This window comes from Athene noctua, chromosome 1 (genome assembly GCF_965140245.1).
Source record: "Athene noctua chromosome 1, bAthNoc1.hap1.1, whole genome shotgun sequence".
NCBI classification, from domain to species: Eukaryota; Metazoa; Chordata; class Aves; order Strigiformes; family Strigidae; genus Athene; species Athene noctua.
In genome coordinates, this window is record NC_134037.1 from 92,193,961 (window position 1) to 92,219,223 (window position 25,263).

General features: G+C 42.1%; 1 protein-coding gene across 2 annotated transcripts in view; it reads left to right on the forward strand.

Moving 5' to 3' along the window:
• Positions 1-3,496: 3,496 nt before the first annotated feature.
• Positions 3,497-25,263, forward strand: part of VIT (vitrin) — a 53,912-nt gene continuing 32,145 nt past the window's right edge. The window contains exons 1-5 of one of the 2 annotated variants that reach the window (XM_074896914.1): positions 3,497-3,608; positions 19,033-19,102; positions 20,973-21,038; positions 22,047-22,203; positions 24,094-24,227. In XM_074896914.1, coding sequence (XP_074753015.1) covers positions 19,072-19,102; positions 20,973-21,038; positions 22,047-22,203; positions 24,094-24,227 — 388 coding nt within the window. In that variant the 5' untranslated portion in view covers positions 3,497-3,608; positions 19,033-19,071. Of the gene's footprint in view, positions 3,609-15,214; positions 15,315-19,032; positions 19,103-20,972; positions 21,039-22,046; positions 22,204-24,093; positions 24,228-25,263 lie in introns of those variants that run through there. The other variant, XM_074896915.1, reaches the window with a different exon arrangement.

Consider the following 25,263-nt stretch of genomic DNA (forward strand, 5'->3'; position numbering starts at 1 on the left):
AGTATTTTGAGTCTCTGGTCTTGTTCATTAGCTGCTTCATTAAGACTTTCAGGGGACAGGTCAGTCATCTGTGTTTCTTTGCTTTCAGGCTTCATCATACAGTGGAAACAAAGCCACTCTGCATGTCAGTGCTACCCACCTGGAAATTAATAGACCAGCAATTTTGCTAAAATATTTTACTGATGAGAGTTAGTGAATTGCTGCTGCTGTGGTGGAGTGAGGCTGTAATATGCATTAGCCTTACTTACTAGATATGTATGTATACGTGCATATCTAAGTCACACAGTAGTAAAGACTATATCCCCTCAAATTTGTCACCTGCCCTAGGTGTGCATTCATTCATTTAATATTTTCAATGGATCTTGTTAAATCCTGCTTTAACTAACAAGCAAACAAAAATGCAGTATAGTAAAACTTTAAATATTCCACCACAAACAGTACTACCACTTAGCAGAAAACTGTAGAGGAGGGCCCTGGTTAGAAGCAATGGTGAGAGACATGAATACATACAGATACGTAGCACTTGTCCATGCCCTAGAAAATTGTGTTCAACAGCTATTGCCTTCAAATGAGTGACTTCCTGACTGCTCAGTCACCTCTCCTACAAACAGATCTTTCCCTGTGGCAACTCCCAGCACTGAAGTAGAGCCACACGATGTGGTTCGCCCCTTGCTCCTGCACTTTGCATTGCCAGCTCTTGGGTGGCTGGAAATTGATTTTGTCAGGGAAGAGCACAGGCGGCAACAGTCGGAAATGTTGTGATAAAAAGAGACAGACAGTGCCCTCCTCAGTGGCTTGTTTTGATACTCTTCAGCTCTTTATTACGCACAATAATGAGAGGCTGAATACCCTGGATAATGACAAACCTAGATAGTTATTCTTTTTCTGCCCACTTGGTGTTTCTGCTCCATGGTTCCTAGGATGCTCATTCCCAGGATGCCAGGCTAGCTCATAGGCAATGATGCAAAAATATGCCAGTTTGTTGCCAGCATCCTTGGCCCCAGGCGGAGCCGGCCAGGCAGGGAAAGCTCAGGCAGGCACAGTGCGGACAGGGTTGAACCACTGCAGGGTTTCTGGAAGCAACAGAGCTGTGTTCACACACCACTGCATTTGAGCTAAGTCCTGCCAGGTCCATGCTGGCTCTTTGCCCTTGATATAATTTACCCACAAATTGGATAATCCATCCACAGAAGATGAGAAATGGATCTATCAGCTGTTTCTTTTTGTAGAACTAGCACCCTGCAGCAGCAACAATGAAGCATGATCTCAGTGTAGGTGCTATTGTTGGTTTGACACCTTGCTGGCCATGTTTTGCATGCCAACAGCTACACCCCTCAATGAGCTGATGCAGGTATCAGAAGCTGAACCTTAGGAGGAGTTTTTGCCTGTGCTGTTTATCCCAATCATCCACTGCTTCTGACATTTTAGCTCCACCACTCCGTGCTAGTCCAGCCATTTATATACAGTCCTATCATGTGGTCTGCAGGCACAGCCTGAACCTTTGCCATCCAACCACATCTTGGTTTACCAGATGCTCTTTCTTCAGTATTCTCACTCACATTGGTTTGAGATCAAGAGGCTTCTTTGATAACCCACTCACCTGAGACTTTAAAGCCATACAAGCACCTCAACATGTACATAGATGCCTGTGGATTTCTGAAAATAATCTACTTTAGTGGGGAAAAAAAAAAAAAAAAAAAAAAAGGTAACTAAATACCAGTGAAGGTCTGTGCCCCAAAATTTTAGAATATTTCTATCAGCATCTGCAGGTAAGGGTTTGTCGTGGGGACTTCAGCCTTCCACTAGCACAGGGAAATGACGCATAGTCACTTAGTTGAAAAACCCTTAGGTGTTTGGTCACTAGTACATCTCCACCTCTAAACTTCCAGTCCTAGGGTCTCAGTCCTTTTGCCCATGATTATCTGAATAAATAAACCTCACAAAACCTTATGAAAAGGGTGTTGATATTCTGAAAGTCTTACCTTGAATTAATAAGACTTCTGGGTGGGGTTTTTTTTAGTAGATCTTCTAGGTAGATCTGTTAACAGATTTTCTGTCTGGAGAGTCTTTCTGCCAGTTCACTGCATTCTGTCTCACAAGGGTTTACCACGGCAAGCCTAAACTTCTGTATTAAGAGAATCAAATGAATTATGGGTTGTTATGTCTTAGTAACACAGTTAGGACTTGTTGATAAACTTTTGTTATTGTATTGTTTATTGATATTCTGAGCTGTTACACAGTTTCTTTAAGTACTGAAGTACAGATTCACAAATAGCAGGTAATCACTTTCACTTAAACCCAGATAATCACTTTCCCTTAAATCAAACTCATTTACAGGACTGTTAGATCAGAAGTAGCCAGGAACTACCGGTCTTTCCAATGTGTCTTTTGTACTAAATCATCTCCCATATTTATACTAGAATTTCTTTTCACCAATAATGATCTTAGATAAAACAGTTTATGTTCACTCATATATGTCACCTATACACTTTCTGAATACTCAAGTGGAACTGCAGGTTATAGTTGCTGGAACTGCAGATTATAGTTGCATTCCAGCATCCTGGAACATAATACCAGCCCTTTCTTTGATAATCTTGTAAATGCCGTGATCTTGATTGTCTCAATAGCATTTTCTTCTTAAAGTTTCCCAAGAATTTTAGGACATCTGTGTACAGATACTTTAAAAAATAACGTCATTTTGTGTATCTAATTTGGCCAGCTCACACTTAATGAGTGCTGGTTTAAAAGTCTTTAAGAGCATTTTATTAAACTCCTGCACCCAACTTCATCAGAAAGAAGTCCATGCTAACCCTCATGTCATACTTCTCTGTGCCCAGTCTCACAGACTTGCTCTGTCACTGATCCTCTGACTTCGGGGAAACTGCTGAGGGAATATGATTCTATTCACATGAGTAAAGGCATCACAGCCTGTCTCTTCAAAAGCTGTTTTTCCTCTTTAAGTCTGACTTGCACCTAACTAGTCTGGTATTTATACTCTTTAGAGCTGTGTAGTTTACTCCCAGCTACTAGTTGGAGTCCATTTACTACAATGCTGAACTGCACAGGGAGACCGAAAAAAATTCAGCCAAAACATCACTTGAGTAAAGCTTTGCTTCCCAAAAGAGAAAAACTTGACAAATCTGACAGGCTAGTGTAAAAGGAGCATAGAAATCCCTACCAAAAGTATGTGGGAGGGAACATGTATTTAAAATAGGACTGCCTAATTCGGCTGCTAAATGAATGTAAGGAGCTCTGTATGTCTGTGTATGCAGGAGGGAGAGGGAGAAACAGAGAGACAGAGAGGGAGAGGAGAGGAGGGAGAGGAGAGGAGGGAGGGAGGGAGGGAGGGAGGGAGGGAGGGAGGGAGGGAGGGAGGGAGGGAGGGAGGGAGGGAGAGTAATGTGCCTTTCACAGAGCTAGGAGCTTGATGGGAATGTTTGATTAGCTCCTCTCTGAAAGAGAAAAGGTGTCCAGGCCTCCCTCCGCTGCCTGCCTCTCCTTCTGTAGAATAATGTTGGCTGGAGTTTGGGGTACAGAAAAGCTTGGAAAAAATAGCGCTTTCATACTGTGTGGAGAAAAGGAATAAAAAGTTGCACACCTCAAGCAAGGTAATTCTGATGTCATTTCTCTGCTATATTTATTTATGGGGGAGAGGAGGGAGTTGCTTTTTTGCCTGTTGATTAATAGTTAAATATTTTCACTTCTAAGAAACTGTAGGGACATAATTTTTTGTTTAACATTCCAGCTGTGTGCATAGGATCAAGGACCTAAGAAGATGAAGACATAGATGTAGAATGAAACTGTACTTTGAATTATATATACTTCATTAAGTATTTATAAAAACATTAAACCCCTACTGTTAAAGTGGACACATGTACTCACTGCCTGAACAGCAAGGGCTTAACTATTTGAGAAAGAATGGTGTATATTAGTCCCACACCAATAGACATATATATGCCTACTGTTCATACAGCATGTGATAGGTAATGCAACCTGTTCCCTATGTTTAAAACAGTTTTGCTTTCAAGACTTTGTGTCTTTGATCTATAGAAAGGTGTGTGTTTTATCATTAATTAGCACTACCTGACACCGGGGAACACTAATCTCCAAGATACAGAATGGAAAATGGTATTATTCCAGTGATATGTATTTATATGGTGTGAAGTCCCTTGCTAGATGGATAGATACAGATGTATGAATAGTACAGTAGCCTAGACACTATATATCCTTTTGTGCTGAGTGCTTGTTTTGCTGGTGAGGCTCCAAAAATGAATAGCATTGTCAAGCCTGCCACAGTCATTCAGCTCTCTGCGGAGAGATTAGAGTCTCGGTAAGTCTCTTCAAAATGTGATTTCTCTCAGACTAGTATGAACATGAACCAAATGCCCCGAGCAAACTTTCAACCCTAGTTAATATTTTGTTCCTAGAGTTTATGGAAATTACACCACATCCAGAGCATAAAAAGAATTACAGATTACAGAGGCAGATCCTCCTTGGAGAACACTCATTTTCCTCTAACCTCTCAAAAATTTAAACAAGACACCAAAAACAAGCAAGCACACACAGAGAAAAAGTAGTTTAGAAGTCTTTTAAAATACATTTGACTGAGAACAGCAATGGAGTCATATATATTTATAGCTTGTATTTTACCATATACATCCTAAAGTTAAAAACACCTTGCATTTGACTATGGTCAAAGAATATCTGTATTTTTCTGTATCTGCGGTACCATGTTCTTCACACTTTATTCAGTTCATCACTTGAATGACAGTCATGGTTGTAAGACTGGTCTCTTTCAGAGATGCAAAGGGAACTCAAGCAAAAATAACTGCATTACACAGGCACGATACTTTTCAATATTAAGTTAGTATCTTATTTTAAAAATACTTACTCTGCTTGCATATTTTATCTAATCTTTCATGTTGCTGGGGCTGTTGTCACTGGGATGACAGAAGTGACTTCCTGTCTTTCTGTTATTCAAGACATACAGAACACTTTTTTTAAAAGAAACCTTGATTGTCCTGCCAATATAATTGAATATTGGTTTGTGTTTCCACCTGTAGTAGGAATGTTATGATCTTAATTTGCTCACTTCTTTCCCTAGTAGTGTTCTTACACATGACTTACCACTAGTTGATTGAACCAAGTAGTTTCACCGGCTAAACCAAGTTTCCTCACATTTAGGATGCAAGATGATACCCCATGCGGCTTCTCTTGTGTCTAATAAGAATGAGATCCTGTCGAAGTCTTTCCTTCAGTGGAGATATTAAAAAGATGTTTCCTCTCCAACTAGCTACTTACTTTCACAGAAGGAGTAGGAAACTAATCTTTACACTCCCTTTTGTCAAACATGATTAATTGGAATATTTCTAAAAGGGAACTGCCTGAGCCACAGTGTGAACACAGAATCTGGGAAAACAGGCTCATTACCTTATGTAAAACAACAGTATTATTTATTATTTCTGGCCATTCCTTTTTAGAAAACATTGCTAAAAATAAATCTGAAGTTTATGTAACAGTGGTATCAAAGACTTTTAACTTTTTTTTTTTTTTTTCACCTCTGAGCCAGAAATAAAGCTCTAGACACAAAACACTGCCCGGTAGCTTTACATGCTCGTCCAGGGCTCAGGACATGCATGTTCAAGTCTCTGTTTCACCAGAAATCTCCTAAATGATGACAGGTAAGTCATTCAAGGCACCTGGCTGAAATGAGCAATAAAAGTGATAGCTTAATTTACTATCTGCAGCTATGACTGTATTTCTCCTCCAGTGACTTGAAGCTAAGCACATAGGAAAAAATGCTGTGGCACTCCTAGACATGAACTCCCAAAACAGAGGGACTGGCATGGGCAGGTACCAGAACAGTGAGGTGTGTGTTGCCCCATTACAGTGGGGTAGAGACGCACAGTCTTTTTCTGAATGGTGGTAAAAAACAGTAGTCTGGGATTTCCTGACAGCCCTAGGGGATGTTCTGGCTCCCTGAAGCTCTGAGACCACCAGGACTCCATGCTGCAGCATCAGCTGAGGTTTAGACCTCCCATTCAGGGCTCCGAAAGCGGATACTGAACAGATGATATGTCCTTGCTTTGGAAAGTCCATCCACCATACAGGTCTCATGGAGCAGTGCTGGGAAACAGAAACACAGAACAAAACAAAAATAAGTGCAAAACTAAAGTTTTGTTGGATTTTTTGTTTCTGGGGGTTTTCTTTGGGGGGGGGGGGGTGGGGTGTTTTGGTGGTGGTGGTTGTTTGGTTTTTATTTTTTTAGGGAGACAAAAGTAATAGTCATAGTGTGCGTCGTACATAAAGCCAAGGAGGAAGTAGCTACTGCAGTCAGAGGTCTGCCCTCCTCACCTTTCTGCTGTGGAGCAGTTTTTAAGGCTAGAGTCAGAGAGAGAAATAGGTGCTTAACACCTACTTAGAGCACTTCAATTCCTCTTTTGAACTTGCCGGGGCACAAGGACCCCCTTGTCCCACCGCTGGCCTGGGGTGCCTGTGCTAGAGCTCAGCTGGGACCTGGGACAATACAGCCCCTGTTCTGGGCCCGGCTGTCACACAGAGACTATAATTATCTCTCTTCTAATGACCAGCCAGGCAAGATAACAGTTTTTATGCTATGTTTAGAAAACAATGTCTTACTACAAATTGACAGTTCATTCGCCTGTAAAAGAGCCTCTCTAACAGTCCTAGAGCAGCTGCCATTCTTTTGCATCCCCGTTCCTTTATTTGCTGCACATTTCACACTTGGAAAACTTGGGTGAATGCTTCACAGGCTGCGCTGCCTCTCCCTGCAGCAGAAGAGCCTGAGAGAGGTGCAGAAGTGCTCAGAAAATCTGTAGCCATTTAGATTGTATCTCTATTAGTAAATTAAACTCTGTCTGGCTCGTAACAGCCTTCATGTGAAATCTTTTAGCACCCGACCCGAAGGGGCTGCAGGCACTGCTGCCAGCGCTACAGACGGGAGCAGCAAGACTGCCTTTTCACTCCTGATAACGCCCTGCGGAAAGCAAGCTGACGCAAAAAAGTGGGATCTGAAGGGACTTGCTGCAGATAAAACAGGAGCATGTATAACTGATGAGCTTTCCTTCCAGTGCTGTGGCCCACAGACAAGTTGGGGATCTACTGAAATTATGTAGGCTCCTAAGGCATCTATGGGGTAGCTATACTGGCCAGCTGAGATTGCAGTCTGTGTGGATATATCTGACCTGCAGTCTGTGGGTATAGCTGACCATCTGGGAGGTATCAGAAGTGGGCAGTCCTGACAGCATGGCACTCATGGGTTAGCTACCCCAGTATTTGCTCTGGGCTAAGCAAACATTTTGGACCAAACTCTCTGCTGGGGCAGCTGCACATTTAGCGGTGTCTGAGGGCTGCTCCCACATCCTCGGCCAGTGTCCTGCCAGCAGCAGGGCAGAGCCCGCTCCCTCTTTCTGCAGCCAGCTAACCCTCGCCTCCTTTGCCACCTTCTCTGAGCTGGCACGTCTGCTCTCCTCTGCAGCAGCATGTGTCTGGGTCGCCTTGGGCTGCCTTTCCTATTCAGGCTTATTTTTCAGCGGATAAGCCCTGGAAAAAATACAGAAAGTGTTGATCAGAAAGAAAATTTCTCAATGACTTGGAACCAGCAGTATTTCTCATGAAAATGTATTTTAATTTAAAAAAAAATAACACCATCTGCAGCTTTTGCTTTCCCTTTTGAAGCAGAGCACCCAAATCTATAGCTCATATCCCAAACTAGAAACACATTTGCATTCAGAAGAGTATTTATAACCAACTCTTCTTCATTCAGATCATCTAGGTTTAAGCAGTTCTTAACCTGACAAGCCTTACTGTCATGACTGAACTAGCTTTCTAGAACCCGTTAAGTCCATCCTACCTTTGCTTTATCTCCAGACCTTCAGAGTGCATTAAGAGGTCAGTGGCACATTAAGAACATGATCTGTGTCAGTTACACTTAATGTGTCTCATTCTACAGAACATCTCATAGACACAGATGTAAAAAATACTTTCAAGATCAACTTGCATTTGCAAACGGTTTTTCAGCCTGTCACCTTATAAAATAGCTTTGTAAATGTAACACATGTAACACAGCAGCCAACAGTCTCTCAGTTGGCAGCTGGTTTCATATGAAAAAAAAAAAGCACATAATTGCCAAGCACAGTTTTACACGTGCCAGAATTTCTGGGAAAATTCTGAATTATTTTGTGTCTCTTCATGCAGTCCTTTAATGTCCCCATCAGGATGAATTAGGGATTTCCAGCACCTTCAGGATAGTACATAAAACTGTGGAAATTTTTACCTCTCCATAATCATTTGTTTACAGGGAAGTTTGGACGCGGCCACCTCCGTGCCTCTCAATCCTCCTGCCAGGTTTCTTTAGGGATTCAGAAGGCTCCATTCTTTTTATTTTCCCCACATACAGAGTTTACCCTTGAGTCCATAGAACAAGGGTGGGACATAGAGGAAAGCTGGCAGCAGCACTGTGTATCCTGGCCCTGGTCACCTTCAGTGAGTCAGAGTTACGAAAGGGTAATGGCTCCATGACTCCAGGGGCTATTTTCACAGCTGCCAGCCAGCTGAGGATGATGGGAGCCCACCCTGCTCACCTTGGTGGGAGCCCATCTTTTCCACCTCTCTTACAATGCATCTGCAGCACTCCAGCATTTTGTTCTCCTGGGTTTGGTGGAAGAACTTTTTGGACATGAAGTATATGAAGAAAGAGAGGCTGTTTGGAAGCGAGGCTAAGTGGGAAGGTCAGGAATGTCCATATGAGGGAGGGGAAGATTAGAAAAGTTTAGAGGAGTTGCAATGAAACAACTTGTTACAAATGGGATTGCTTGCAAGGTCAAATACAGGCGTCAGACAAGTTTTCTTTCACCCCACTTTGGGGACAGTCTTTCTACCAAACTGCATCTAAAAATAAATTTGCTAATTTGGGATGTAAAGTCTCAGGATTTCATGGTCTACATCTTCTATTCTCAATAGTGAAATCTGTGTGTAGAAAGAAATAAGTAAGTTAGGCAAGAAATAAATTTGCAGTAAAGTTCATACAGTAATCTCCTAAGGCCAAAGTTCAGAACAAATTTCCTGAGCATGGAAGCGGATTATGCAATATTGAGGTCTGCAGGCTTAGTTTAGTTTTAAATACAAAACACCATAAATTACAAATTCCTGCTTCAAGTCCATCTGATAAGCACAGTTTTCCTTTTTGATCCTGGACTCTCAGAAACATAATCCTGTGATTCTTCTCTATGCCAAAACAGCAGGTTTTAAAAGCTTCTAATATGCAAAATCAGTAAATCAGTGTCAGCCTCGTCCTTAGAAACATTTCCCAACAATTTCTGGCTGCACCTACACTGTCATAGTATCCAGGACAGGGCTCTAGAGGTCATTTTCTCTGCCACTAGCTCTTTCTAGCTCTTCAAGTCCCCTCCAGGGTACTCAGATATTGAGGGATGTAGTTTTAGAAGCATAGCCATCCCTCACATTATCTGCCTGACCCATATGTAGAGAGCCCACTCCTGTCAGTTGCCAAGGGCTGCCAACACACATGCCATAAGGCTGCACAGCTTGCCCCAGACTGTCAGGTCTCTCACTAGCACCTCCACCAACAGCATGTATTCAGAAACACAGCTATACCCATAATAGCCTCATTTGTAATGCTGACACCCATGCAAACCCATAGCTCACTTTCATCCCAAAAGCAGCATGAAGTCCCAAGGTGTCTTCTGTAGTCATTAAAAAATGGAAACAGTATTCACAGGTCCACAGATTTCAAATAGCTCACCACAAGAGCCACTTCTAGTGAGAGACCTCAGCTTGAATGTGTCTCTTGGCACATGCAGACCAGCACCAGGTGGGAGGGAAACAACTGAAAGAGCCTGTAGCAAAGCCAAAGCAGCAACGACCACTAGCTGGGGAGGTCAGCCTGCCGCAGTAACAAGGCGCAAGGCTCCATCCTCACTGCAGTCTTTCACCATGAGACCCTAAGGAGCAGGACTCACCTCCAACACAGGAGGAGTCGTCAGGATAGACTTCCAAATCCAAAGATGTATCAGGAGATGACAGCAGAGAAGCATCCAGCTTACCCACAGAAGTATTGGTAGACTCTGCCTGAAGATTAGACTGGACTAAAGACAAGCCTTTGATGTTCTCTGTGAGGTGTATGAGAAAACACAGATCTAGTGAGTGGCCTTAGGAGCCCCTCATGGCTGAGACCAGCAGGACATGAATGTCACCTCCAGTAGGAGATCCAGACGTGCCTTTTGCACCTGGCTACCACAACAGTTCATGCATATCCTCTGAGCATCCAGGTGGCACCTCTATATCCCATGCCTAAGGGAGGGGGAGCCTGGGCTCCACCTGCAGGGCTTGGGGTACGGTAGCCATGCACAATGTCCTGGGATGTGGATTTGGACATCCTGGCCCTTGGCAGCTGACCCTGCAAGGAGGCAAAGGATTTGGAGGTCCCAGCAAAGCAGCAATGGAAGATGACTGAGAGCCATAAGGCATTCTGGGGTTGTTTTCTGATTTGCCTTTTGTAGCAATCTCCTTTGTAGGATGGGTTGGTCTTTTCTAAACTAAAGGTATGAGAGAGATAGCTGAGAGCTGGAGGGAAAGGTTCCCAAGAGGGAATAATGCAGTTAGTGAGGAAGAAATAATATTTTTTGAAAAGTACAAAATATATGATGGGAAAATGTTAAGCAGCACAAGGAGCATGAGGCTATCATTTTTACAGAGAAATTGAAACACAAACTTGAAACTACTTTCTAAACATTATTTCACCGGTTTCCACCACGGAAACAGATTTCAGCTTAGCTTTTCAAAATGCTTTTTTCAACTTCCCCAGTGCTCTCTGATTTGCTGAGGATATTCTGTGTAAGATGTTTCATGATCAAGTTGTCATTACTAGACATGAATTTCAGCATTTACTGTCTTATTTCAAACCAGAACCCCATGCCAGGATAGTTCCAGATACTTTGTTTTTTTAAAATTACATATCTTTTCTGAAACCTTACCTATGAGGCATCAGTAGTCACACTGACTGCAGGAGACACAGATTTGATAAAGATTTTCTGTGAGATGTTGTATAAATTTATCAGCATGCTAAAGGATCAGTTTTTGTTTTAACTTAGACATATAACTCATTTTTGTAGTAAAGGGGTGCATGTAGCTTTAATAAACAGAGCGTAAACATCCTAAAATTTCTCTAAATTTCTCCTCCTAAGTTTCTACTTAAAAAAAGGTGTCAAGCTTTGTTTGAACATGCTACAGAAATTCCCAAAACCACCCCCAGGGTGATGTGCAGTTTTTTCAGTGTCTTTAACACAAATCCTTCACTTTTAGACCAAATATGTACCTTCAGGGGAATTCTGACACACTACAATAATTCTTAGTTTGCAGGCAGCGCAACAGCATGGTTAGTCAGCATTCTCTTCATTGCACATCGCGCCTGAGAAACCACGTATCACACTTTAAAAAAAGTCACTTTGACTTGTTAAAACCATTTGTTGGAAATAGAGAATGGTCCATTTTTCTGAAAAGTGAAAGAAATGTGGCAGCGAATCTCATCTCACAAAGTTAGCACAGCCCTTGGGCACTGCTGAACTTCAGGTACTTCCCTTTGCCCTCAGTTTCTTGGGGAAATTGCAGTGCCAGGGATTGATGGTACCTGGCTGGGGTCTGACTGATGCTAAGAAGAAGTAGTTAAATAAGAAAAGGGAAATAAGTTCTGTGCAACAGTGAGCAAGCTCCAGCAGGCAGAGGGAGCATGGGCTTGAGCCTGGGAATGAGGGGGGCAGACATATGAGTAGATAGGAGCTGTAGTGGGGAGTAGGATGGAGGGAGGGAGTTGTCTGGACAGGGATTCAGAGGTTTGAGCTAACAGTGATTCCCAATGAGCCATAAAAGCTGCACATCAAAATGAAAAAAAAAAATAAAAATGAATGCATAATGCTTTAACAGAAACCAGAGTACAGTGTAATGACCCTCATAGAAATCATCATCTGGACAGTCCAAATTATATTTTCTCTGTGAGTGGGTGACATATTCTAAATGTATCTCTTCCTTTGCTGGAAGGGGCAGGTCAGACCAGTATAATTGATGGTTATCTTGTTGAGACAGATGCAAAAGTATAATCATTGCAGTTTTATTTAGGCTCTGAGAAAGGTCTGGCAAGTTAAATCACACTGTAGTTTTAAATAAATTACCTTCTTCTGAAAGAACTCTGTGGAAAGTAGAGAAATCATTCATCACTGTTACTTCAACCTTATGTTGGTTTAATTTCAGGGCATTGCATGGAACACAAAACGAGTAGTGCAAAGCTGCTTGGGTGTTTTTATTTGGCTTTAAATTGCTGGGTATAACATCTCTTCATTATACCTACCTCAATGGAGCTATTTTGGACTAAATTCTGCTTGCAAATCTGCGTATAAACATCTCTTAAAGCATCTCTGAATAAAAGCACTCATGTGCCCATAGTGCAACTTGGGTAGAATTTAGACCTCTGAATCCACCCACAGCTCACTTCAATGACTTGACAGTAACTTCACAGGTACCTCACGAGAGGTACCGGCTACCAGCAGTCTTCCTAGCCCTGTTCTTTCCTTCATCACCAAAGACGTGCCCCATCATCAGACTCCAGGGCACAGAGATTGGGATACCCCCCATTCTCTGTGATGAAGCAGGATCCCTGTGCAACCAGGAATGCCAAACATGGGGTCAGAAAGAAAGCAAGTGAGAAGGGGCCTGACTTGCTTCTTGCCTGGGAACAGAGCACAGAGCCTCTGGCTTTGCTCCTGGAAAGAGCTTGTGTTTCACATACTTCACCACTGCATAAAAAGTCGGGTGAGTCCAGGGAGTGGGAAGTTCCTAAGACCACCCTATGACCATCTGACTGTCCAAACCACAAGATTGCAGCAAGGCTCCATGAACATCTTCACAGCTCTTAGGATCCCAGAGGCACAGTGGTCTAGTTTCAGTAGAGAGGGGAGAATATGCCCAGGCATCCTTGGTACCCTTGGGGATGGCACTCTTGCTCTCAAAGAATCTCTTCAATTACTCTGTTGAGGGCCTGCAAGAGGTGAGGCCTCTGCTCTCTCCAGGGTCATTTTGAGCTCTTGGGGCTTCTCCAAGCAGAGACTATAAACCTCTGACCACCTCTGAGCTAACACAGCTGTGCACCAGTGTCTTTCAGGCCGCATGGGGAAAATTTCTGCTTCATTTGTTAGGGGCAATAGGCCTACAGCCATCTTAGGCAGCTCACCAACCACCCAGTAGGCTAACCAGCCCAACCTGCCCTGTGTTACCACACACTGACACCAGTGAGCCAGCTGAACTTCCTCGAGAAATAGGGCTGACGGCTACCCTTCCATAGCAGCATGGTGTAAACCATCACGTGTTCAAGAAATGGAGCAGTGTTCCAGCCCTCAGCACCCATGTCTGATGCAAAAGGCCTAAAAGGCAAGGAAAAACTGCAGCAGCCATCCCCATGCTCTTGAAGGGGTCACTACCACTGGGGGTGGAGGACCACCGCTGCCTGAGTGTGGGATTTGTGCAGCCACAGAAAGCAGCTGGCAAACAGTTGGTAGCTACTTCTTCGGTGGTAAAGGAAATTATTCAAAATTAATAGCCCTGACTGTAATCCTAGTTGTGTGTGTTAATGCAAAAACTCTTTAAGGAAAAAGCACAAGCTGGCCCCAGGCTCAGAAACTCGGTTAGCAGTGGTTTGCTTGTTTAGTTTACTAAACACACAATTGCCTAATGTGCAATATTCAATAATTCTTACAAGGCCTCCACCACAAGGGAAAGACCTGCAGCCATAAAAGCCTGCATTTCCTTGTCAGCTCTTTCTGAGGCTCTGAGTAATTAAGCAGAGTGAACTGTGGTGCCCTGAAGCTCAGCACCACCTCCAGGAAGCATTTTTGAGTTCCCAGTCCTAGTTTTATCTGCCTCCGGCTGTCTGGCCAAGATGTGGGGTTTGCAATCACAGCAGAGGCTCGTCTGAAAGCTGAAGAAGGTTGAAGAGCACACATGGCACAGGAAATCTTAAGTTTCTTATTGACACTTCCCACAAACAGTGTGGGCAATTCATTTCTTTTCTTCTTTTGATAAGATAAAGTATATCATATCCTATCTTTGCAGATGGTGCTAGTACAGATATTAGCTTTCTCTTGCTTCAGTTATAGCAAGTCCCTTGCAATTTCCTTCATATATGAAAGAAAACAGTGAGCGTTCACTCGCCTTTTCTATAGCAGAAGGTGATGAAGTCTGTGATATTTTTTCATTCCTGGAGGCATATATTCTATTTCAGATCACTCAAAGAGTAAAGTCTAGCATCCCATGCAAACAAGCTCACCCTTGAAAAATGGCACCTTGAATCTTACCTTTTGTGACCTGGCCTGGGATACTGACAGGGCAGTCTAAGCTTCTGAAATGCAACGTAGTTATCAGTTCGGGTTTTCTGGCTTAGCAGAACTCACTACCTGTCTTTTCAAAATAAATAGCCACTTGGATATTTTTTTTTATGTACAGACTTCCAGAGCAACACAGTGCACCGAGGATACGTCACTCCTTCCCTCCAACAAAGAGAGGGGGTGAAACTAAATTGTGTGTGACGGGTGTTAGTCATAGCACCTAGTGTGCACCAAAATGAACAGCTGTTGTACTGCTGAGCAAGGTACAATACCACGCGGACAGAGTATGAGCATGAAGCAAAGAAAGGGTTAAACAATTTTTTAAAAATAGACAAAAGACACAAAAAAGAAATTAAAAAGTTTTGTTCTAGAAGATGACGATCAGCTCCTGTTTATCCAAGCCAGTTTCCTCACACCTACACCAAGCCCACTTGATTTTCCCATAAAGGGCACATATTTAACTCAACCCACAGTCCTTACAGACTATGTTGTTAACTCCACGCTACTTGCTCAGATAGCTTTCAAACAAAGTCCACTTCTGTTTTTTTATGGTGCCAGGGCTGCTGCAATATTACAGCCCCTTAAGAAGGGGAACAATAACACACACTATTGTGGTACAAAGCAAGTACACAAATGAATTTCTGCAACACAGGAGATTACAGGAAATAAACTGCTTACTCCTGCAGAGACAAAGCACGTGGCACCAACAAAGAATTTCGGTTTGCACGTGGAATGGACAACAGTTCCTGACACCAAAGATTAAGGACTTAAAACCTACACTTCCATCAGAAAATGTCATAGTTTGCCATGCAGTGACAACTTATACAGATTTAAACCATCTGTTTGTTTGTAGCACGTAGCAGCCCTCTCAGATCTTTATAAAAGTCAAGCTGCTAATAAAAGGTCAGTATAAAAATCTTACTTTATATGCAGAAATAACAGTTTGCTAACTATGTCGCTTTCCTAACATTCAAGCTTTTTCAAATATTTGTGGTAAGGAAAAAGTAATTAACATTCTTTCAAATCAAAATTTTATTTTAAAAGATAAAATAGGATCTGCACTGGAAAACACTGAAAGAGGGACTTCTTACTGCATTTGTACTTGACTTAGCTGGTATTTAAGCACATTTTCATATAATGTATATACTTAACTGCGATACTGGTATGAAGTAACTTTTGTTATGGCAGTCTGAAGGATACAGATGGGAAAAAGTATTCTGATAAACAAAGATCCAGCATACAGTTTAGATCTAATACTGAATGGCCATTAGTTACCAGTACTGAATGGGACTGCAAATACTGCATTAACGGAAATCTGATAAGAACAAATCTCAACAAAACTCATACTCCAGACTAACCCAGAGTAGAAACTTTTGATTTTGTTTTAATGGGACCTATTCATTTGGTAAAGGAACAATAGCTTTGTGTTTAATAGCAAAGTATTATTCTTGATCTACAGATAAAACATCTCCAAACGTCCCAGTGGATCTACACGGACTAGAAAGCATGCTGCATGCATGCATTGGAACCATGCTTTCTCTTTCCTTCCCAGAGAAATAAAACCCCCCACTGTTTTATTCCAGGTTGTTGTTCCCTTTACCAGTTTGAAGTAGTGGATGCTGTGCTAGTGCACAACATAGGAGATCTCATACAGCTTAAATCAGGTGACTCCCTAGGCCCCAAATACAATGAAGGCACACAGACTTCCCACAACGAAAAGCTTGGAGCCTTTAAGGCAGACACTTAATGGTCGGCAGTGTAAATCCTCCTGCGCTTTCCCCCATGTGACAGCCCAAGGTCTGAAGGTCAGGACCCCCCTTGAGAACACTGCCACTGAAGCTGTGTCACAGGATGTCTATGCATTTTTCCTGGCATGCCAGTGCCTAATGTAGAAATTAATATAGTGGCAAAAAAAAGTTTCTTTACTATTATAATTTATTTCCATCAGGATACAAGTATAAAATGCACCAGAAAAAGTATAGAGTCCACAATAAGATGCTTTTTTGTGTAGCTATGACAACAAATCTATTAAGTAAATCTAACAGCCTTGTCAGAAAGCTTCTGTTAATTCTCTTATTGATAAAATATCTGTTATATCAGGCTAAGGGGTTTGCTAACTTCATTTGCCCCAACAGGCTTTACATATGAACACCTTTCATATGTCTTGGTCTCTTTCTGCAGGAAATTAATAATATTTTAGGAAAAACATCCACTTTCTGTTGCATTGAAAAGCAATGCCACCAGCAGACCATGTAGAGATTGCAATAGCAGCCAAGCCTGGGGTAGTGACGTCCCAGAGGACTGGGATGGCTCCTGGGGCGGCTAGCCTTGGTTTGGGGACAGCAGGGTTTGGGGATGGCACAGCCTTCAGAAAGCAGTGAGAAGTCTTGCGCAGCAGTGGTGCTATGAGTGGTTATACATTTTGTGAGACAGAAAAATTTAAGTAGCATTGGACTGCCTCTACAAACAGCGACCCACCCATGAAGCTGGCTTTTACATGGGTCCTTTACCATCTCCGACCTTTTCTAGTCTAATTAAACTGGAGACGAAAACACCTCAGCACTGAGCCGAATACTGTCAGGACAAATTCTCACAGCTCTCTGACTTTAAATAAAGATGCCACTGCTGAATTTATTCATTGCAGATTTTGGGAATGCTCATATTAAGATGCCTTTTCCAAAGCCTAAGTCAGTGCCAGTATCGTCTTTAATGGTGCATGGTGATTCTGAAAATGACTTGCAACTCTTATGCTGCCTCTTCTATTTCTGGAACTGACCTGAAGAGAGAACTCATTCTGGGGGGTAATATTTTGATACCTCTGATGTCATAATGGGTTGAGACATATAAGTGAAGAGAAAAACATCTGAGCTAAGTTCCTCTGAACCCTCTTCTGCAGCTTGTTGCTGTTTCCTTTAGCGCTTCACAGTGGACATACACTGCAGTAAATGCCTAAAAGGGATTTTTCTTCCAGGAGATGGACAAGGTTTTTTCACAGAAACTAACAGTGACAGCAGAATATTTCCACATAACAGCTGTTGCTGCTATCACTTGTATGATCTAGGGTTATCTCAACTGCACTGTCCATCATTTTGCAGAAAGACACAGTCAGCATGTTGAGCCACTTTCAACACCCTCAGGGTTCAGTTCAGTGTCTTCTGAGCAAACTCTGTTGCTTTCAGCCTTAGCAGCCTAGCAGGAGGACTGTTTTAGGGCGATCATTAAGGAAAGACATAGTACTATTAGGAAGTGATACTGTTAGTATATCCTGGCATTTGAAGTTCTCTAACCATAGCAGAGGAGCAAAAATCAGAGGTGCAGCTGGTTCATGTAAAAAGGGTTATAAATTATGTAGACCTAGAACTGGCTGAACTCAGTTTAGTCTAGCATACTATTTCAGTCATCCTCACCCAAGAAGCATGTGGCTTGCTTGAAAGAGAAGAGCAATTAAAGTAAAAAATGTGGAAACATTGTAAATGAAGACATATTGCAGATTTTTTTGTCTCTTTCCTGTATCTGCCTTGTCAGTCTAAATTTCTTTCTGAAGCAGCCAAAACCCTGGTTCTGAGTACACAAATTGCTATGTGAAATCTACCACTGCTATTTTTCCAAGAGGCAGGTATCTTGCTTTCCCTGATCACCTACAACTTTAACATTCCATGTATTTTCTTCCTTGATAGCAAAATAATTTTTATTTTAGTACAAATATTGCCTTTTACATGTAATCAGTTTCTCTGAAGATCAAGCTTATTTTGATCCTTGAGTTTTTCCTGGAAAAAACACAAATATTTTATCCCTCTCAGACTATTTACTCTGCTATTTATCAGTTATCTTGTAGCATTTTAATGGCTGAGATTAATTATGAGCATCCATCCCAGGATTCCCTCAACGATGACCAAATAACTGCAAAAGCATCGTGGGAGGTGATGCTCAGGAGAAGTTGAGAGGGGTTACTTCTGATCAGTTTGTGTTCTTGTAGCTTGGCCAAGAGCTTCAGGGATAGCAGGGGGTCAGGAACTATATATGAAGTCCCAGAAAAAAATGTTGTCCAGATGTTCTGACAGAGTCCTCTTAATCTCAGGTGCTCATGCATGCGCGCGCACACACACACACACATTCTCAGAAAAGGAAAGAAACCAGTAACTTGGCTCACAAATAATTGCATGATTGCAAGATACTTTACACAATGTCCTTCAGGAGTGAACAGACATGTTCCCCATATCTGTATGAGATTACATGGTGCAGTTGATGTGCAGACAGTACAATTCTGTGATTATGTCTTAGAAGAATAGTGAATGAACTTGAATACCTGTCAGAGCATGTCTGTACCCATCATGTCCTCTTCTGCCACTGTCTTCAGATATAAGTATGTGGAATGAAATCTTGATTTCCTGAGAAAAAAGGCAAATCTTGGATAGAAAAAAATCAGTCCATGGGAGTGCCACAGCCCAAACCTATCTCCTCTGGGGAAATCAGCTGCTTCTACAAAGCGTGAGAAGAGGATGCAGCACATGAGGACTGTGAAAGATTGAAGAAGAGTGCACAGTTCCTCTTCCCCCACCGTTCCAGTGTCATCTGTGATACCTCTGAACGCAGCCTGATGTACTCTTCTTTTCCTTTTCAGTGCTCCTTACTGACGTAAACAGATTTTGCTTTACTCACCATGAAGGCCACAGTCATTGCAACCTTCTTTGGTAAGTACAGTTGATGTACTGCAATTAGTAGTTTGTGGGTTTGTACTATCCTGTCCTGACTGACCAATGGCTGCTGGCTTTTTCTCTTCCCTTTGGACTCCATGGCTGATGAAGCTCTCAATGGCAGGAGAAGTAAGCCTTGGCACAGCTTTTCAGAAACGGGCTACCCAAACTTCTTGACTTTGGCATAGAAACAATATTAATTACTTGCAGAGACCTCTAAGTACATGACTAGCTACATGTAGTCCATATCAGATGGCACAGTTGGATCTGAAAAATGTCTGAAATGTAAAGATTCCTTCCAAAGAAAAATTAGCTGTTTCTTACGTGGGAGCATCCCTTTCCAACTTTTCTGTGTTCTTGCTCTTTCCATGAACAAGAAGGTGCTAAAGGAAAAAGGTTATAAATGTGTCTTATTTTATTTTTTCCTGGCAGTCAGACAGGATCTTGCTTTTTGGGAATATGTAGAGACTCCAGAAATTGCAGTTCATCTTACATGAACACTCTGGTTGATCAAGCATGATTTCTTAGTGTACTTTACTTACATCTCTCCCCTTTGATGGAGATCCAGCCACCACATAGCCTAAAGATGCTGTATAACTTTAATTATGATTTTCCCAAGCAATATTCCCTCTAGCTATCCAGGATCCTCAAGTCTGGCAGGATAGCCACTCTTAGTGCAAATTCATAGCTATCTATGTAGTTGGTCTGTCTTTACTAAGAGAACAAATTACTTTCTCCACATTAAATTAGGCAACATTGCATGTTGTTGGGACTTTGCACTTTATTTTCCACTAGTTGTCTCCTTTTTTATCTAACTACAGTTTTGCCTTGGTTACACAACTGCACCAGTGACAGAAGGCTCCAGTACTGCATCTATACACTGTCAGTTCAGACACTGTGAGACTGATTTCTCTTTTGAGCAAATTCTAGGAGTTCTTAAGTCTGCAAACTCTCTGCAACCAGTCTAGGGGGAGAATAGCATAAAAGGAAGAAATAAGACTGCTGTTGCATATTCTAGTAAGATTAACTTAACGAATGATGAGAGGATCAGCCAACACATCATAGAGAGTTTCAATTCCCTCTGAAAGCTCAGAGAGAGGAAAGGTGAATAGGAAAGTCACGATATTTGTAATGAAGTTATTACCTGTAATAGGTGTGCTTATTTTAAAAGCACAGAGAATTAAAAGTTTTTGTATGGCATGCACTTAGCAAGAAACCTGACAAGGTAAGCTACATGCATATATTGTGATGTATGTTTTAATATAAAAATGTATGTCTGTTTTATTGTTACACTTTTCAAATAATAATTCTACTTACTGAAGAAAAACAGTGCCCCTGCTGGGACAGGATAGTGGGACATACCACACTAGAACCTCCATAATGCTGCCCGGTATCCCATACCCACTACTACCAGCGAGTGAAATGCTACAACACACAATTACAGGATAACCTCCCCAACAGACTATTAAGAAGGACTTTTCTACCTAAATTCCCAGTTGCTTTATACACAGAGCATGTTGTTTCACAGACATCTCTATCACACCAGTTGCAAAGTTTCCACTGCTTGTGGAAATATTGGGGACTTTCATGGTTTTCTGGACCACATGGACTCAGTGACATCTTTGATAGTGAGTTCCACATACGAATGTGTGAACTGAACTGATCTTTAATCCACTTTAAAAAACACAGTAGCTGCCATCTTGACTGCGAAGTTAACCAACAAGTAGAAACCTAGCCGTAGCTGAGATATTCCCATTTCATTTTTTCAAGCTGTTGATTCAAATGTGGGAGATCTCATGCACAGGAGCTTGTGGTGACTGATGTTGACAGCCCCCCTTTTTCTGAAACTATGTTTTCTTTGTTTTAGGTGTGTTTCATATATGTACATATGCAGCTAAGGAAGCCCCAAAGAAGACAAAAAAGGCTAAGCTATGTAAGTGTATTTTTGGCTGCTTTACAGCAGACATGTCTGTTGCATAAAAAAAAGTGCAAAGTGAGGTTATAATCTGGTAACTCCACAGTTTTCTGCAGAGTCAATGGGAGCATATGTTAATTAACATTCTTTTATTGAAATCAAATCGCTAAGTGTGTGCTACTGAATGGGTGTAAAGGCGAAAGTGTGTGCTTCACTACTAAAATGTGTCTTCACAGGTCATTAGGTACCACACAAGGATCTAAGCAAGCACTAAGGTTTTCACAGAGAGAGAGAGAGAGACATAAATATGTGAAATGGACTTGCTGTAACACAAAGCATATGTAGCTGATTAGCATGAGACAAGTGGTGCATGTCCTATGCACTAGGATGTATAACTTTCGGCTATACCACTACAAAAGCATTTCTGTCCACAGGTTATTTTTCTCATGTTGACAAACAAGCCTGCTGCAAGGTTGTGAACTTAAACCCCTTGTTCAAAGTAAATTGTACCCAGCAAATAGTTTTTAAAATTAAGGAAAATATAAGGGATGATGGCTGCAGCCTGGAGTAATAGGTGGCACAGAGCTAGCTATATGAGCACAGCAGGAGGCTTGGGAAGCATCTGCCTCCTGTGTGCACAGTCCTTCCCAGTCTTGTCTCATAGCCACCTCTTCCCCTACCCCTTTCTTCCCACATGTTTACTTCAGCCTGGGTGACTACATTTCTTTCTCTCTTCAGCAAAGTGTCATAACTGATACTTCCTTCAGAGAAGCAAACATTGAAGGTCAGAAATATCCTCAGGTTTTTTTATTCCATCCTTAGTTACAGCCACATCCCTCAGTACAGGGGTTATTGTATGTTATATTGTAGATGCAGAATACTTCGACACATCTTGTATCCCAAAACCATTGATACAAAGGTATAAGAGGAGGGCATCCCTGTCACTCAGTTACTCATTGTTTCATGACAAGATGACTGAGCTGTGAAAACATTCAGTCTGACTTTATCAAGATTTTGCACTCACAGATGTACCCCAGATCGACTGCGATGTCAAGGCGGGGAAGATAATCAATCCAGAATTCATTGCAAAATGCCCTCCTGGATGTCAAGATGTAAAATACCGTGTTTATGGCACAGACATTTATGCTTCCTTTTCCAGTGTTTGCAATGCTGCAATTCACAGGTGAGTGAGTCCAAATGAGCAAGGCACTCAAACAAAACTTATTTCAGTGTAGGGAGCTCTCAGCTTTACAAACCCTTTAAAGTTCCCACTGCCTTGTAGGTTTAATTGCAGGCTGCTCTTCTAGTAGAAAACCTGTGAGAAAGACCATGTGTGGTGCAACAGATCCAGTCTTATAAAGTGCTATCAATTCTGCATTCCTATTGAAATCAGTTATGTCTGAAGATGTTTCTCAACCTGTGTAGAAGTGTCCTGAGATTTGCAGATCTCTCATTCATGCATGGAGAATTACTATTGTACTATTATTATTCAAGTGGAAGATAGGGATGGAGCTGCTGCTGCTGCTAATAAAGCTTCAGAAAAAAGACATCTTACCAGTGATGAATATAGATAACTCTCTTTCTGAGATTGTTTTTGGTTCTCCAGATTTGAATTTAATTGTCCTTGACATCAAAGGCTGAATAATGTGCTTTCCTGATACAGAAAAGGACACTAGAAAAGCAAACGCATAATACAAATTTTAAGCACAAATTTTGCTGAGTTTAGTAGCCATGAAAAAATGTGCATAAAATTTTAATGGAGAATAACTTCACAACTAAAACACACCATAACTGCAGGCAGGATGCAGAGGCAGGGTGCATTCAGCTGAAAATGTAGTGAGAACTTATAAAGCCTGATTGACAACTTGGTTTAATTCGCAGTTATTTGAGTTATTGCAGTGCTTCCAGTTCTGTGTAATAACTGGGATCTTGAGTAAAGTTGAGTAACTAAGGCTTTGGGACTTTATACTTTACCTCCGCAGTGCCTGTGTGCATAGGGCTGCCACCTCCTGGCTGCAGCTCTGTCTGCTCAGCCCCTTGGCTAGGAAGAGGACTGACAGGTGTCTGGCTTTCAAATGACAAATTCTTCCTTCATATACTAGTCCACTGTGGAAATTGTCTTTGCACATGGAACATATCTCAAAGGGAAGCTGCAAAACAGTGATAGCGACTGCAATTTCCCCCATAGTTCAAATGCCCGCTGCCTGTATTGTTGCAGCGAGGGTTTCAGTTTCCCTCATTTGCCAGCGGGGTTTGGCTTTGTTAAATTATATGTTGCATTTTCGCAGACAGTGTATTACCTTACAGTTATTTTCTCAGCAGCTTCTTGTAATCATCAGAAAAAGCTACAGCTCTAACAGATCCTTCACCACTGTTTGCTGCCCATTACTCCTTTTCCTGCACTGTGTCATTACTACCAGTCCTACCACTCCTGTAGTCGCAGTCGCTTCCTGGTTTGCCTGCTTTCCTAATGATGCCGCGACAGTTGCACACCCTAAAGGTTTTCTGTTTGTCTTGAAATACGTGTTATGTCATATGCTGAACACCATCTAATGTGCACTGAACGTGGAGTCTATCAGGTTTTCTACAGCTTCCAGCAATACTGTGTTCAGTTTACTCCAGACTGAGGTCAGCACCAGGCTTAGTTTGTTGTAGATAACACATACTGGAACTCAAAGAAAAAAGTCAAGTGAGTAGGAATTTTGCCTCTAATTTGTATTTCTGTCACATGGTTGGCCCAAAAACTCCTCTGAGTACCTCTCCCTCTATCTTCAGTCATTCAACCAAGCTTGCAGGAATTTTAACAAAGGCAGTAGCTTTTTCTTGTGTGCAACTAGGTCAAACTTAAACACAGTAGATCAGTGGGAAGAGCAAACCGATCCTAACAGCTCTTCTCTATGTGGAAGAAGCACAAATATTTCTTAGCAGCAGACTTAGTAGTAGAGTCACAGCTCTACTATAGCACCTGGTTTAAAGGTAAAAGTGAATGCTTCATACCTCTTGCATTGTTGAACAGTTTCTAAGTTTTGGGGGGGGAATTTACACCTTCAGACACCATGTTTTCCCCTTGCAGTGGTATAATCGACAATGCAGGTGGGAAGATCCTCGTCCAGAAAGTTGCTGGCCACTCCGGTTACCGTGGGAGCTTCTCCAACGGGGTCCGGTCCCTATCACTGCCACGCTGGAGGGAGTCCTTCCTCGTGTCAGGTACCGTGGTGGAGCACCGGAGCCACCTGCCCTTCCTGGCTGCTCCCTGCTGCCTGACCAGCCGGGCGGCGACGGGTAGAGGGGGAAGCAACCTTCTCACTTTAAAGACCTGTTTAGTCACCACAGGCCCACCCCACCTAGCTTTAGCATGAATAATGCACCTGAGACAGTTTTTATTCCAGGCTTCCTATGTAGCCTGCAAAGGGACATACACCCTGACAGCAGTGTGGTCGGTTCAGCCCCGTGAGGGTCTGAGCCCACTGCCAGAGGTGACAGGTGGTCTGCATTGACTGTCAAGGGCACCTTAACACCTGCTATCGGTGCCTCAGTACTGATGGGGAGGTCTTCCTATTGCACTTGCTCTCCACCCTGGTAAGTACTGCTGCTAAGGGAGCTAAAAGGGCCTTTCGGCCATTTGGAGCATCCTCAGCCTGCACCTGAGTTCACATCTTCTGAAGCAACTTCTGACTTCTGTCAACCCATCTCAGACCATACTGGATTTTTGCAAACCCGATATCAAGCAATTCTATTGATGTGTCCCAACTGTGTTATGAATTCTCACCACCTCTGTTAGCCAAACAGTTTAGATATCCACTCAGCACAGGGAAATCCATCAATTTAATGCTCATTCCTTTTTTCTCCCAACATTATATACAGTAGCTCACTTGCATTCACTGACAAAATTCACAAATTTTTTTTTTTTAAATTAGATACCCTTTACACCAGCTTCAAGTTACCTTAAACCTACTTGCACTCATTCTATCTGTGTGAAAGGAGGTCTAATTTACATTACTTTACATACAGTTTCTAAATCTAACTTTTGCTGCATCCATACAGAGGGTCAGTTCTTGCTGGTTCACACTTTTGGAGGTTTAGGATAGGTACAACCAAATGATACTAGTCAAGTACATCATTCCTGAAAAAATCAACAGCTCAAGAGACTGAACAGCCACTAAAAATAAAGAAATGTTTTTTTCATGTGAAAATTTGTGGACAGCAAAGGAGGTCTCAGAAACTGACCAAAATGAACTGTCAT